This window comes from Mesitornis unicolor, unplaced genomic scaffold, assembly GCF_000695765.1.
Source record: "Mesitornis unicolor isolate BGI_N332 unplaced genomic scaffold, ASM69576v1 scaffold21238, whole genome shotgun sequence".
Lineage (NCBI taxonomy): Eukaryota > Metazoa > Chordata > Aves > Mesitornithiformes > Mesitornithidae > Mesitornis > Mesitornis unicolor.
In genome coordinates, this window is record NW_010204117.1 from 15,001 (window position 1) to 26,980 (window position 11,980).

At 41.7% G+C, this 11,980-nt stretch overlaps 1 protein-coding gene across 1 annotated transcript in view; it reads right to left on the reverse strand.

Annotated features, from left to right (window-relative positions):
* LOC104545747 (transcription factor COE3) overlaps positions 1 to 11,980 on the reverse strand; it is a gene marked incomplete at its 3' end in the record, with an annotated part of 35,317 nt that overhangs the window by 14,704 nt on the left and 8,633 nt on the right. Inside the window, exons 3-4 of the mRNA XM_010190957.1 lie at positions 11,180 to 11,310; positions 10,532 to 10,658 (exon numbers count right to left, since the gene is read on the reverse strand). Coding sequence (XP_010189259.1) covers positions 10,532 to 10,658; positions 11,180 to 11,310 — 258 coding nt within the window. The remainder of the gene's footprint in view (positions 1 to 10,531; positions 10,659 to 11,179; positions 11,311 to 11,980) is intronic.

Here is an 11,980-nt window from a genome sequence, read left to right on the forward strand (position 1 = left end):
AATCACAGAACTCGGCAGGGTGAGCCAAGCATTGTGGAATGCATAGGAAATACAAAGGCATGGAGGGGTTGAACACATCATTCATCAGAAGGCACTCTTGCTTGTTGAAGCAGGACTAATATCCCCGGACTTACTAAGGACAACCTATTTACTGTAAAAAAATAAAAAAATATAAAAAAAAAATAAAAAATTAAAAGGCATTTAAATTCACCCCATTCCACAGAGAAACTAAAAATAGATTTTTCATTAAAAAAACCAAAACGCCACCTTTGTCTTTATCTCCCCGGGTTCTCGTAATCGCCCAGCTTTCCTTCAGATAGCAGGAAGGGAAACAATGGCACTCACTCCCTTGTTTCAATTACAGGCCTAAAATTCACAGGTCAGCTAATAATTACTCTCAATCAGATAATGGTATAGAATTTTCCTTAAAATACTCATATTAACTGTGGGAATACTGATGGGGTTTATATGTTTTTTTCCTAATTGGAAAGCAAAGCCCACGCCAGGCGTTGACTCCAGTGATGACAAAGGGGTTGACCTCCCATCCAGGAGAACCTGGTAGAGGATAACGGCACTGGGATGCAGAGATGGGTCAGCCCCATCACCTTGTCGTGACAGAATATCCTCACTGACAACAACTGGCTCACGTTCAAACACTTCATTTATATACCTCAAAGAATGCGTTTGATTACGGCTTTTATAGCCTTGATTGAACTGGGGCCCCTGCGCTCATCCCCACGGTTGAGGAACGCTATGTGCCACAACCTTGAGGAGGGCGAGCTCCTGCCAGGGACACAAAATCACACGAGATTTGGCAAAGAAATAGTAAAAGAGCCCATCAAACGCCAGCAAAAAGGGAACGCTCATTCGGTACTTTTACATCCTTGAAGAAAAATGTCAGTTTACTGAGTTCAAGAATAGCCTGTCCCGTCCAGACTCTTTTGTAGAGTAGGTCAGAACATCGCCAGCAGAACACATTTCATACTAGAAAGTGGATTGGGAGAAGAAATAAGGGGAAAAGCTTCCTGGCCAGTCCAGTCTCCTACCAAACCAACTGCTGCCTCTTCCTCCAGGAAGGAAGGAACAGAGGAACAAGGAAGGGGAGGAAGGAAGAGAGCAAGGATGAGATGCAGGGGCAGATAATGATGAAAAAAATAAAGCACATGCATCTTCCACAAATGTGTAGTGCATTAAGATGTAGATACTCTGGATGTCTAATAATCTGTCCCCTGATCTTCAAGATCCCAATTCCAACACTTTTGGTGGTCATCAGGGGCCACCCGACCTCCCTAGGCTGTCCCACCACAAGATCTGGGTGTCTTGGTGCACCTTTTGGCAGGTGGCACTCAGTCACAAGTAGAACACTAATATCTTCATCACCCTGGTTTCTGCAAGGAGGCCTGCATTTCCAATTCTACTGAGAACGATTGTGTTTCAGGCTCTTACGTTTGCCAAAAAAGTCATTACCATCATAATAGCTGCAGATTTACTCTAAATGAGTGAATGAATGAATGAAGGAGAGAGAGGTGGAAAGCAAGGGAGAAAGGAATGGAAAGAAAAAATGAAAAGAGAAAGGAAAATGGAAAAAGAAGTTTCATGGCAGCCCCAATAAAAAGGCAGCGTGTTGGCTGGGGCAGCCTGAGCAAATCTGGGTGCACACCGCAGCTGTGTAGTACACGTGAAGGTGAAGGACCATGGGCATCTGTGCTCAGGTGCAATCTCCACAGCCATGCCCAGTGCTTGCCACCTCCCCAGCTCTGTGCTCCCCATGCCACTAAAAATGAGCAACAAACACAGCAGGAGCCTCATGCACCCCCTGCTTTTATGGACTGCCCCACAGCATCTCCCTGAGGCCACCGGAGGGGTGCCTGGATGGATGGAGCACACATCTGGACTGCACAAAGCAATGGCTGGGTTTATGAGGAGGAATGAGCTTCACCTGTACATGGACATCCCAAGGCATCAACACAACCTGCTGCATTGTGCAAACATCACTGCTGCTTTTATAGATATTTAGAGTCTGTGATTCTGGATGAGATAAACGTATTTAAGAGGTGAGGTATGAAGTAGTGAATGGAAAGCAGCTAAAGTAAACCCACCTGCAGCCTGCTTGGTGTATGGGTTAACTGAGATACTACATCAGAACACATATTTAACTCTGACAGCAGTTTGCCATGTAAAACACATGCAAATTTACCGTGATTTAAACACACAGAATGAGCAGATCATAAGAAACTAAGGGTCCACCAGTAAGAAGCCAGATCATACCAGTTGTTAGCATGGAGCATTGCACAGGAGGGGCTTGGCAGTGTTTCAGTGAGGAGTGAAAGGGGAAGGAAACCTGTATGATATCATATCATACATGTTCCAATCATAGCAAGGAAGTACCACAGTCTAATAACTGTAATAAAACATGGCATTTAATGAAAACAACGTGATATGACTAAGATGACAGTATATGCTACTCCAAAGAACAAGGCATATTGCTGATTTGGTAACGTGTTTCACTACTGTGTGCTACATCAAAGCAGCAAAACATTACGATTCAACTATTTAATACTCACGGGTATTTTCCTAAATAAGTTCTATTTTACTGAAATGTACTGGCCTTGCATCTGTTTCCTGTATTTGTGATATTTGGGAGTTTCTTCCCCTGCCAGGCCTCACAGCTGAATAATCCCTCCTTCTACAGATGGGCTCTATGGGTCCACCTCCTTCCCCTTGCTCCCACCCAGCCACAATTTGGAGAATTACACCTGCGAGCAGAGAAATTCCCCCTGATTGAACCATCACAGCTGGATTACGAGGTGCTGCACCCACCCCTTCCCAAAATGCTGATGGAGATGTTACTCAACATCCATGGAAACCCGGGGGAGGTACCCGGGCTCTTTGTGCAGGTGGGTGCACAACCAGTTGCTGCGATTCTTCTAAAATAGAAGAATTTCATGTACTCTGCTGAAAATGATGCTTGATCACAGCAAATGGAAAATGTGATCATTTCCCTGGCTTCCCTGGCTTAGCTCTTCAAAGGTATTTATCCCTCTCAGCACCATATGAAATCTGTGATGCTTCAGCAAACATCTGTAAGAGCTGGTATTCTGCTCAACCGCTCACCTTTGTGTTTCTTAGAGATCACACAGCATAAGGATATAATATTGTAATATTTTAATGTAATATTTAGACAAAGCGGATTTATAATCAGATCCTTAATATCATCTAACATAGCTTTTACAACAATATTCCTGTGTCATGTCACCTTTTTAAACAACAATATATGTTACTCCAAGTTGTGAAATCTCTGTATTACCTGTGAATATTGGAAAATATATCTCAAATAATGAACTGAATTCAATGAGTCTATAAAACAGCATTATTAAATGCTTAAGCAACTTTAAAAATAGAAAGAAAGCCAATGTTATCAGTACTCTGATTGTTCAGAACTGTGTAAAATCATAGAATCATTGAATGCTTTGGGTTGGAAGAGACCTTAGAGATCACCCAGCCCCCCCCCCTGCCATGGGCAGGGACACCTTCCACTAGAAAACTATTCGTTTAGTTTTCAATGACAATTTTAAACTATTTATGCAGTATAGTATAAAATATATTTGTGTGTACTAAAATTGTTTAGCTTGGAGAAAACGTTGAAGGTTTTTATTCAGGTGTCTAAGAAGGTTTAAAAAGTGTATTCTGAGAAGCCATACTGCACATCCATACTTAAGGAGATGTTCTCAAGGTTGTGTCAATAATATTTCCTTTCTTTCCTCGTTCAATATTTGTGTATGTTGAAAATAATGTAATTAAAAACAGAAAACTATCCAGTCCTAGATTGCAAATTTCAAGCTCATAAAAGACAAGGATAAAAAAGAAATTCCTAGGGCATGAGTTGCTAACATCCCTATCTGCATCCCTCCGTCAGTGTCCTCCACGCCCATGGCCAATGGACACCCATGGCAAGGAGCATGACCCATCCCAGCGCGGCAGCCCACGCTGGGGACCAGCACCCCCTGACCTTCACCAACCGTCACCCGAGGAACTCCAGATCCACCGCGGAGCTTTTCTAATCATGCGACTTCGCATGGCTTCCATGAAAGTTTGTGTATTTAAAAATCAATAGTCATCTACAGTAATTTATATTCAGCCTGTGAATAACAACTACATTGACTAGCAATGCTTGTGGAAATAGCTGTATTCTGTAGGCTTACAAAATGGGTTTCAAAGAAATTTTAGGAACATTTGGTTTTGTTGAGAAGCTACGCAAAGGATAATGTCTGGGGAATTATTTTAAAATATAAACAACGGTGGATATGCAAAATATTGTAAATATTTTTTTCTTTTTTGCTCAGCAAATTGCATTCATTCCACTACAATTGTGATCATTAACTTAAAAAAATGAATGTACATGAGGCATCAGGCCCACAGCAGTGTCTTTAAACCAACTTTCATGAAAATCACTTGGCCAAAAAAATATGTCTATGAGATGCAGACTCCCCAGTAACTGAAATCTGACCTGAAAACACTACCAAGCTTCCTAATTATGGCAGTTGCACTGTAATGCATGGCAGTTCAAGTTCTGAAATACAATAAACTCATTATTCTTATTAACCCTGAACTTCCGAGTGTTTTCCTTATTTCCATGCTACGGTCAACTCAACACAAAGGCCACAAAGACGGTGGACGTGTTTCTTTTCAGCTCAGTAGCACTTCCACGAGGGTACAAATTAATTTAACGGGAATATTGGTGTAGGCACGTGGCATCTATAGCAGTAAGTGACCCAAACCAGACATTTGGCTGGATACCTTCCAGTGCAACCCAGATTTCTCTCTTTACTTTCACAATATGAGAATGAGATGTACATTTTCAGTCAAATATCTTATTTCCTCTCCTTCCACCTTTTTTCTTTGCTTTGAAACTTTGGGAAGTTTTCAGGCTGCTACAATCAGGCTATAGTAATAAAAATAAATAGCAATAAACCTAAATTTATAGAAATACAAATAGAATTAGACAGATTCATAACTGATTTTACTATTTAACTATAGAATACAAGCAGCACACAGGAAAAAGGAGAAAAGCCTATTTTCCCCCTTCTCAGAAAAAAACAAGGTAAAGGTCTTATTCAGCACTCAAATTTTCCTGATTATTACACGAAGCCAAGATGACCCTTTTGTCCTTATTTTATTTTATTTTTTTTCAAGATGAATTGCCATCGCTTCCGCGCTACATTTTGTCAGTTTGGGTACAGCAGAGTCGATACCTTCACCTTGACACGGAAAGTTTGTGATTTATCAGCGGTGCTGCGACTCAGCGCTACCGCGACCTGGCGAGGTGCAGCCGCTCATGGCACGGGGAGCAGACTTTGGTCACAGCTACTTGGAAAAAAATAAAGCACTCTCTGATGATAGACAAATGTGTCTTGTTAGCAACAGCCAAAAAGCGCTTGACTTGTACTAATAACAAAAAGGCCATGTTGGTCACCATGGGTCTAAAGACGAAGCACCCTGTCACTGCCTTGGTTGGGAAATTAGCAAATAATGTTCCTTTTCCTTGATAAATGGGTGACAGTTCTCTCTCACCAATCATTTTTTAACATTTTGATGCATGTCTATGATCCCGCTGGAGGAACAGAAAAGTTTACTGGCCCTCAATTTTCAGATGATGAATGGAACACTCTAAATGTGCGATTTCTGTATGAGGTATAGTTCATTTTAAGCAATTCTAGTAAATGGGTGTCACTGATTAGGACAAATAGTCTACTTGTGCAATAGCACAAATGGTATGTCTCATTCTTCTGGCCTCCTTTGAGACAGAAAAGAAAGGGGACAACAATGACCCTGATAAACCTGGAATTGCTACTGTTTAAAAAAGAGCTATTATATAACATACATTATCCAACACGCTATTGACTTGATGCTACTAAATCATTTCTGTATGTTTAGCATCGCCCTATTAATTAAAAATGTATGTCACGCTGGAAAGCCTCCTTTATAAGGAAAGGCAGGTATCTGGGATCTCTTGCTGTTTGACATTACTGCTTTAAGAAAAATGCGTTTTGCGCTAGAGCAATACATCGGTTAAACACATCAACAGAGGTACTTTCTGGGTTTGGCTCTATGATGCTCACTTTGGATGCCTCAGAAAGACCCATCTTGAAGAAAGGGCAAGAATATTTGTTCTCTCTTGATGTTTTCTCAGCTTGCTAACAACCGATACTGACACAAGGTCTGATCAATAAATACCCAATACTGTAATAACAGCGACTTCAAGTTGCTGCAGGACAACAGCACTTAAAAAAGAAAGGAAAAAAAAAAGAAAGGAAATGCAATATATATGAATTGGAAATGCTGAGGATTTCATTAAAATGAATGAAACTCTACTTTTTTTTTTTTTAAGGCTTTCCAATAAAGTCCCGTATCCATTACATGTGTTTTTAGCATTCCTTTCGCAAAGCCACCAGATTTCGTACTTAAGAGCAATAATTGAATACGTACAAGAAATAATCAGGTGATTTAAATTTAACTAAGGCATTAGCATGGAGTTTAGCATAGTAAAAATAGTATGATTTGTGGGAGGCAATTAACAATCATTTGCTCTGTGGATACAAGTAATTTGTTTAAAGAGCACTGACCTATGAGACAGCTAGTTTGTGTTGGCTGTGATGGAAGGGAGCTATTGACTCTAAACAGTGTAACAGCGCCATTGACAGCAGCCCATTTGAATGCACACAAAAGATCTCGAAAAATACTTGAGGAACACGAGATCTTGCAGAGCGGGGGTTAAGCGAGGGAACCCAGCCAAAGCGGAGGTCCCCGCACCGAGGGAAAACGGAGCCAAACCGAAAAATCTGGACAATGTAGTGACTACAGAGGGCTTCCCCCCCTTGGTGCCGTGCCAGCCGCGGAGCCCGGCCGCCCTTCCTCAACATAAATACTCTATCAGAGGGAACACAAACTGTGAGCGATTGCTGGTTGAGTAATGGTTTCGTAAGCTTAAAATTGAATGCGAGCCTTTGTGCAAAAATAATCATTTTTATGTTCGCATCGAGCAAATGCATTGCAGACCTGGGAATGGTTCCATGTATTCAACATTCACGCTTGCTCCACGTCTGCTCGGGACATGTTTGCAGTCGGACGCCAATACCTTGTACAGCACCCGGGTACGCTCTGCTGCAAACCAAGGGTTGGCTCCTGACAATTTGGGGCATTTCTTTCACCGAGCAAAAGAAGTTATCAAAACACAAGAGCGCGACAGAAACACTGGGGCGCGAGCAGCCGGCGTTCAAAGTTGCGAGTGCCAACTGGCATTCTTCGAAACTATTTCGGTGTACATCGGGGCGGACCACACTTCCTTTATTCGCTGGGAAATCATTATGCAAAATACACGCTCGGAGAAAACAGTAACGCGGTGGCACAAGCACATGGTAAATACGGTGCTGCTGCTCATCTTAAAGTAAACCAACAGAATCTGCGGAGCTTAAAATATGTGCGTAAAGGTGCAATTTTATCTGTAACATAATTTCATTTAGGAGCATACAAATCACAATTTGCCGTAATCAAATAACACTGCAGTGCTTATATTCTAATTAAAAAATAATCTCTGATATTTAATTTAGAAACCTGGAAGACTTTACCAGCAAAATTATGGCTACAACCTGCACAAACCACTCGATTTACTCAGAGAGAGAGAGAATTTTTCAGGCAGCGCTTTTAAAATTATTATGAAACAAGCAAAGAATGCACCGTTCGATATATATTCAAACAAGAATTGTACCCAGTTATTAATTTGCACTATTCACTTTTAAATGCAGCAAATACCTCATTAATTTAATTTTAGGTGCCCACCAGTTTATATTGCATTTTACAGTCTAGAAGGCAATTTACTATTAACTGGCAATTACATACAGAATGATTGTTAATTCTGCTCCTAAGTGCTAGCTGCTTGAAAATTGTTATCTCTCTCTAATTTTTGACCTTCTTACAACAGGGGTGAGCTACACTGGGAATACAAAGGACTAGTAGAGAAGAGCTGGACATGTCATTTGTGACTCATTCTTTTAATTCACCGTGCTAATCAACTGAACTGCCACAATCTCCCAAGGTAATTGTATCTTTATAATAGTTGAAAGCAGCGGGCAAAAAGGCATGGATAGATGGGGAAAGGCCTCGCCTCCGCCTGCTGAGCGCCGGCGCGCTCTTCCTCTCGCGTGAGGCTAATGGGGGCTTGGCAGAAAAATCTGGAACTTTCATATCTGATCATTTAATGTCTCAGCTTCTGGGCTCACAAAGGCTTTGTGCACCATGCTCCACTCTGGTTTCATTACTCCGCAGCCTCGTTGCCCTATGGCCCACCTCATGCTGGGAAGGTTAAATGTTAGAGTGCCAAGCCAGCCTGCAAGCATGGTGGGACACTGATGGGAAACAGATGCCCTGGGGATTCAGCCCTTCCCTCCTCCAGGGCTACATCATTTTTGTTTTCTGAAATGTGGTGTAATTTCCAAAGACTATCTCCATCACCCTATCGCTTCAGGATAAAGCCAAGCGTGCAGAAAGTTTCTCAGTTGGGCAGGCGCTGGCTTTATCTTATTTTCTTATTGCTGGGATAGAGGATTTTGTTTCCCTCAAAAGGTGTTTTAAATATATATTCCCATTAAAGTAGTAATGTAACTTTACTGCAATTTCATCCCAGCAGGAGAAGCTCCTGACACTCTCAGCATCCCTTGGAACATCCTTAGCAATAAGGACAAAAGACAACCCCAGGAAAGTAGAAACGAACAGCTCTTCCTTACAGTTTCATACATATTTGCGTCCACACACTAGCAACAAGTTCAAAACAGCAAGATGTGCCAAATTTTCAAATTCTGCACCTAAGGAATCAGTTAGAGACGTTAGGATAAAGCAAGTGAACATTCCAGGCCCCTGCACCGGGAGCCAGGCCGTCATCTGGTTCGAATCTGCAGCGCTTCCCTGCGTGCACTGGAACCGCACCAGCTCGCAACAGCTACAACGCCTGGATCCTGGGCTTAGGCTTTTAATTCATTCATTTTTTACTTTCCTGAACACTTATCTTAGCTAGTCATACTTGTCAAGAGGCTCTGCTGTGGCTTTTTTGCATGGGTTATGTTCACAATAGCATTTTTCAGCCCATAATCTTGATCGAACACAGCCTCACCTGCGGTTCCCAACCCTGCAACAGCCTACGAAAAAACATTGGCTTTCAAGATAACACCAAAACACCGCAGTCAATACCTTCCCATTCGATAACTCTGCTAAAAACCCAATCAGAAAGGTCAAGAAAATGTAAATATTCTCTCCTTTGTCAGTCAGAAGTGAGGAACTCAGGTGCGAGTGCAAGCATCGGGTTTGCTCAGGTTGGGATTTCTTTGGGGATAGGTGGAAAACAGGAATCTCAGATGCTGCCTTCACCTTAAAGTTCACTTCAGCAACAGATCTTAGGCAGGCAGAGAAACATATCCACCATGCGTTAACTGTGTAAAGAGTCCCAGCTTAAAGCTACCCAGGAACACACTTTTTTCCCATTAGATCTAAGTTAATAGATAGAAACAGTTGCAGTCTAGTGGGAAAATATTCATCAAAATGCACATCATCTGCACATCATCTGCAATCTGCACTATCTACCCAATAAGCAGCGAGAAGTCTCCCCGAATCCCTGCAGTCTGTCGAGTAAACAGTTAAAGGCTCTTTGTTTTCAAAAGAGAGATTGATTCATCAGATCAGATTTATGACCTAGAGTCCTCATCCAAAAGTACGCTTAAATTAAATTGCTATTTGTCCCCTTACCCTCCCAGCACCTCAGTTAAAGTCATTGTTAAATGCCAGAAAACCTGTAATACACATTTTAGATAAAAAGCCAGCAATACTTCATCCCAAAGTAAGACTTTTCATATTAAAACCACTGAAAACCACAAAGTTCCTACTTTGTCTTGCGCTCTTGCAAATTAAAATCGAACGTATGTCACAGAACTGGCGCAAATAAATCATTCCCAGGCTTGTGAGTCTGTATCCCAAGTTTCAGGTCTGAAAGAGTTTTGAGAGCCAGATTGTGAGTAAGGTTGGATAAAGTTATTTGGATCCCACAACAGCTACTTGAACCGGTGCCTAAAACTTCGACTGAACCTTTAGGGAAGTTCAAGAAGTTTGGATAGATGGTCTGAATTTTTGTTTTTTTCATCACTATATACTTTTTAACTCCTTTTTCTGGCTGGAGCAGAGTAGAAAACACCATTATTAAACTATTTCTGGCCAAAATGAAAACCAGAAGTAACAAGCATCTTGTGAGAGAGGTTGATCTCAGGAGACATCGAGACAGTTTTGAGACCCAAGGGGTTCGGATGGGCACCAGAGCTTCTGGGTGCCCATAGGAACAGGTATGTTGAGGTCCAGCTACCACCAGTTACATCTCCTGCAGGACACGTCCTATTTTTGAACAGCATTTTAATGCTCGCGCTTTGCACCGCCTGTATGTCATTAAGAGATGGGAATTACTATCCCAAAAGGAGCAAGGAAACCGTACACTCACCAGTGTAGACGAATCGGCCGGGAGCACCTTTGCAGAACTGTTTGGATTTGTAGGACAGAGTTACTTCAACAACTCCTGGAATGTGCCGTGGCGGTGTTTGAACTCTGATGGCGTGGGGTGTTATCAGCTATAAAAATCGTACAGAAAACATACCTTGAACCAAGATGGCACTGATAAGGCTGATGCCAGCCAGTTCACATAATTACATAAAATTACTTTCAATCATACTCTTTGTCTCAAAATCTTCCCTCTTGCTGTCACATTCGAAGATACGGGTCCTACAAGGATTTTTTTTAAGACAAAGCGCTGTAAATGATCCTCGGTTTTCGTTTGCAGGAAAGGCCACAGGGCATCATTCATATGAAAATTGCCTCCATATGTCTCCTTAAGGCTACTCCTAGTAATTTTAACACTAATTGTCCAATTGTACTGGGAGACCTCCTGCAGCAAGTCTTCCACTAGAGGGCCATGATGTGCCTCAAGTCTATTGCTCTCCGCGTAGTCAATTGTCACATGCGAATTCACGGTTAAAAAGGCGCCGCGCAACAAAATCTCCTGATACCTCACGTCGATAGCCTATTGACAGCTTGTTAAAATCATTCATGGAAAAATGTTACAGTTCAGAGCCCACCAATTTTGATAGCTTACCTCACTCCAGACCAACATCGTTCCAAATACGACTTGCAAGCCATCAAAGAAGTTGTCTCCGATTATGATGACAGTAGCCCCACCAGTAGTCCAGCCTTCACTAGGACTGATGGCCTTTATGCACGGAGTAGCTGCTTGTACAAGACAGAAAATCAAGACCTTAATACCCCTTCTTTCCCGACACCAGATCTCTTCACCAATGACAAACCATGCAAAGCACAATAGGAGGAAAGCGCATGATTTCTCGAGGAGGCATACAAAGGGCAATCATATATCAGCGCGTTGATGTATTTAAAGCAAACTATTAAATGTTTTATAAAGCAAAGGCCAAGCAGCAGAACACTGGTGAGCAAGAAAAAACTGGCTTGATATAGCAAATTATATGTCAGGGCAAATATGGCTATTACAAATGATTAAGCATCGCATGCATGTGGCATGTCGATTTATCTGCTTTGCTGTACAGATCTAAGCAGAGTCAATCAAAAGGTTGTTGAGGGAGATGGAAGAGCAAATGCTCTGAATTTCGATTCCTCATAAGCAGCTAATTGGGTTGGGTTTTTTCATCCGCGAACTTTGCCTTTTGGTTCAAAACTTCATTTTCCTCTGTCACTCCGTAATTACTACTTTTCACTTTTCATCAGGCAAAAATCAAAAGCACTATATTAATACTTTTGTCAAAGGTACACATTTTACATCTAATATTGTTTGTCGACATGAATCCCTGAGCCATTTACTTGACCTCCCTTTGTCTCTAGAGTCTTCACATTTGCATGAGTTATTACAATGGTGCTGGGAAGAGCG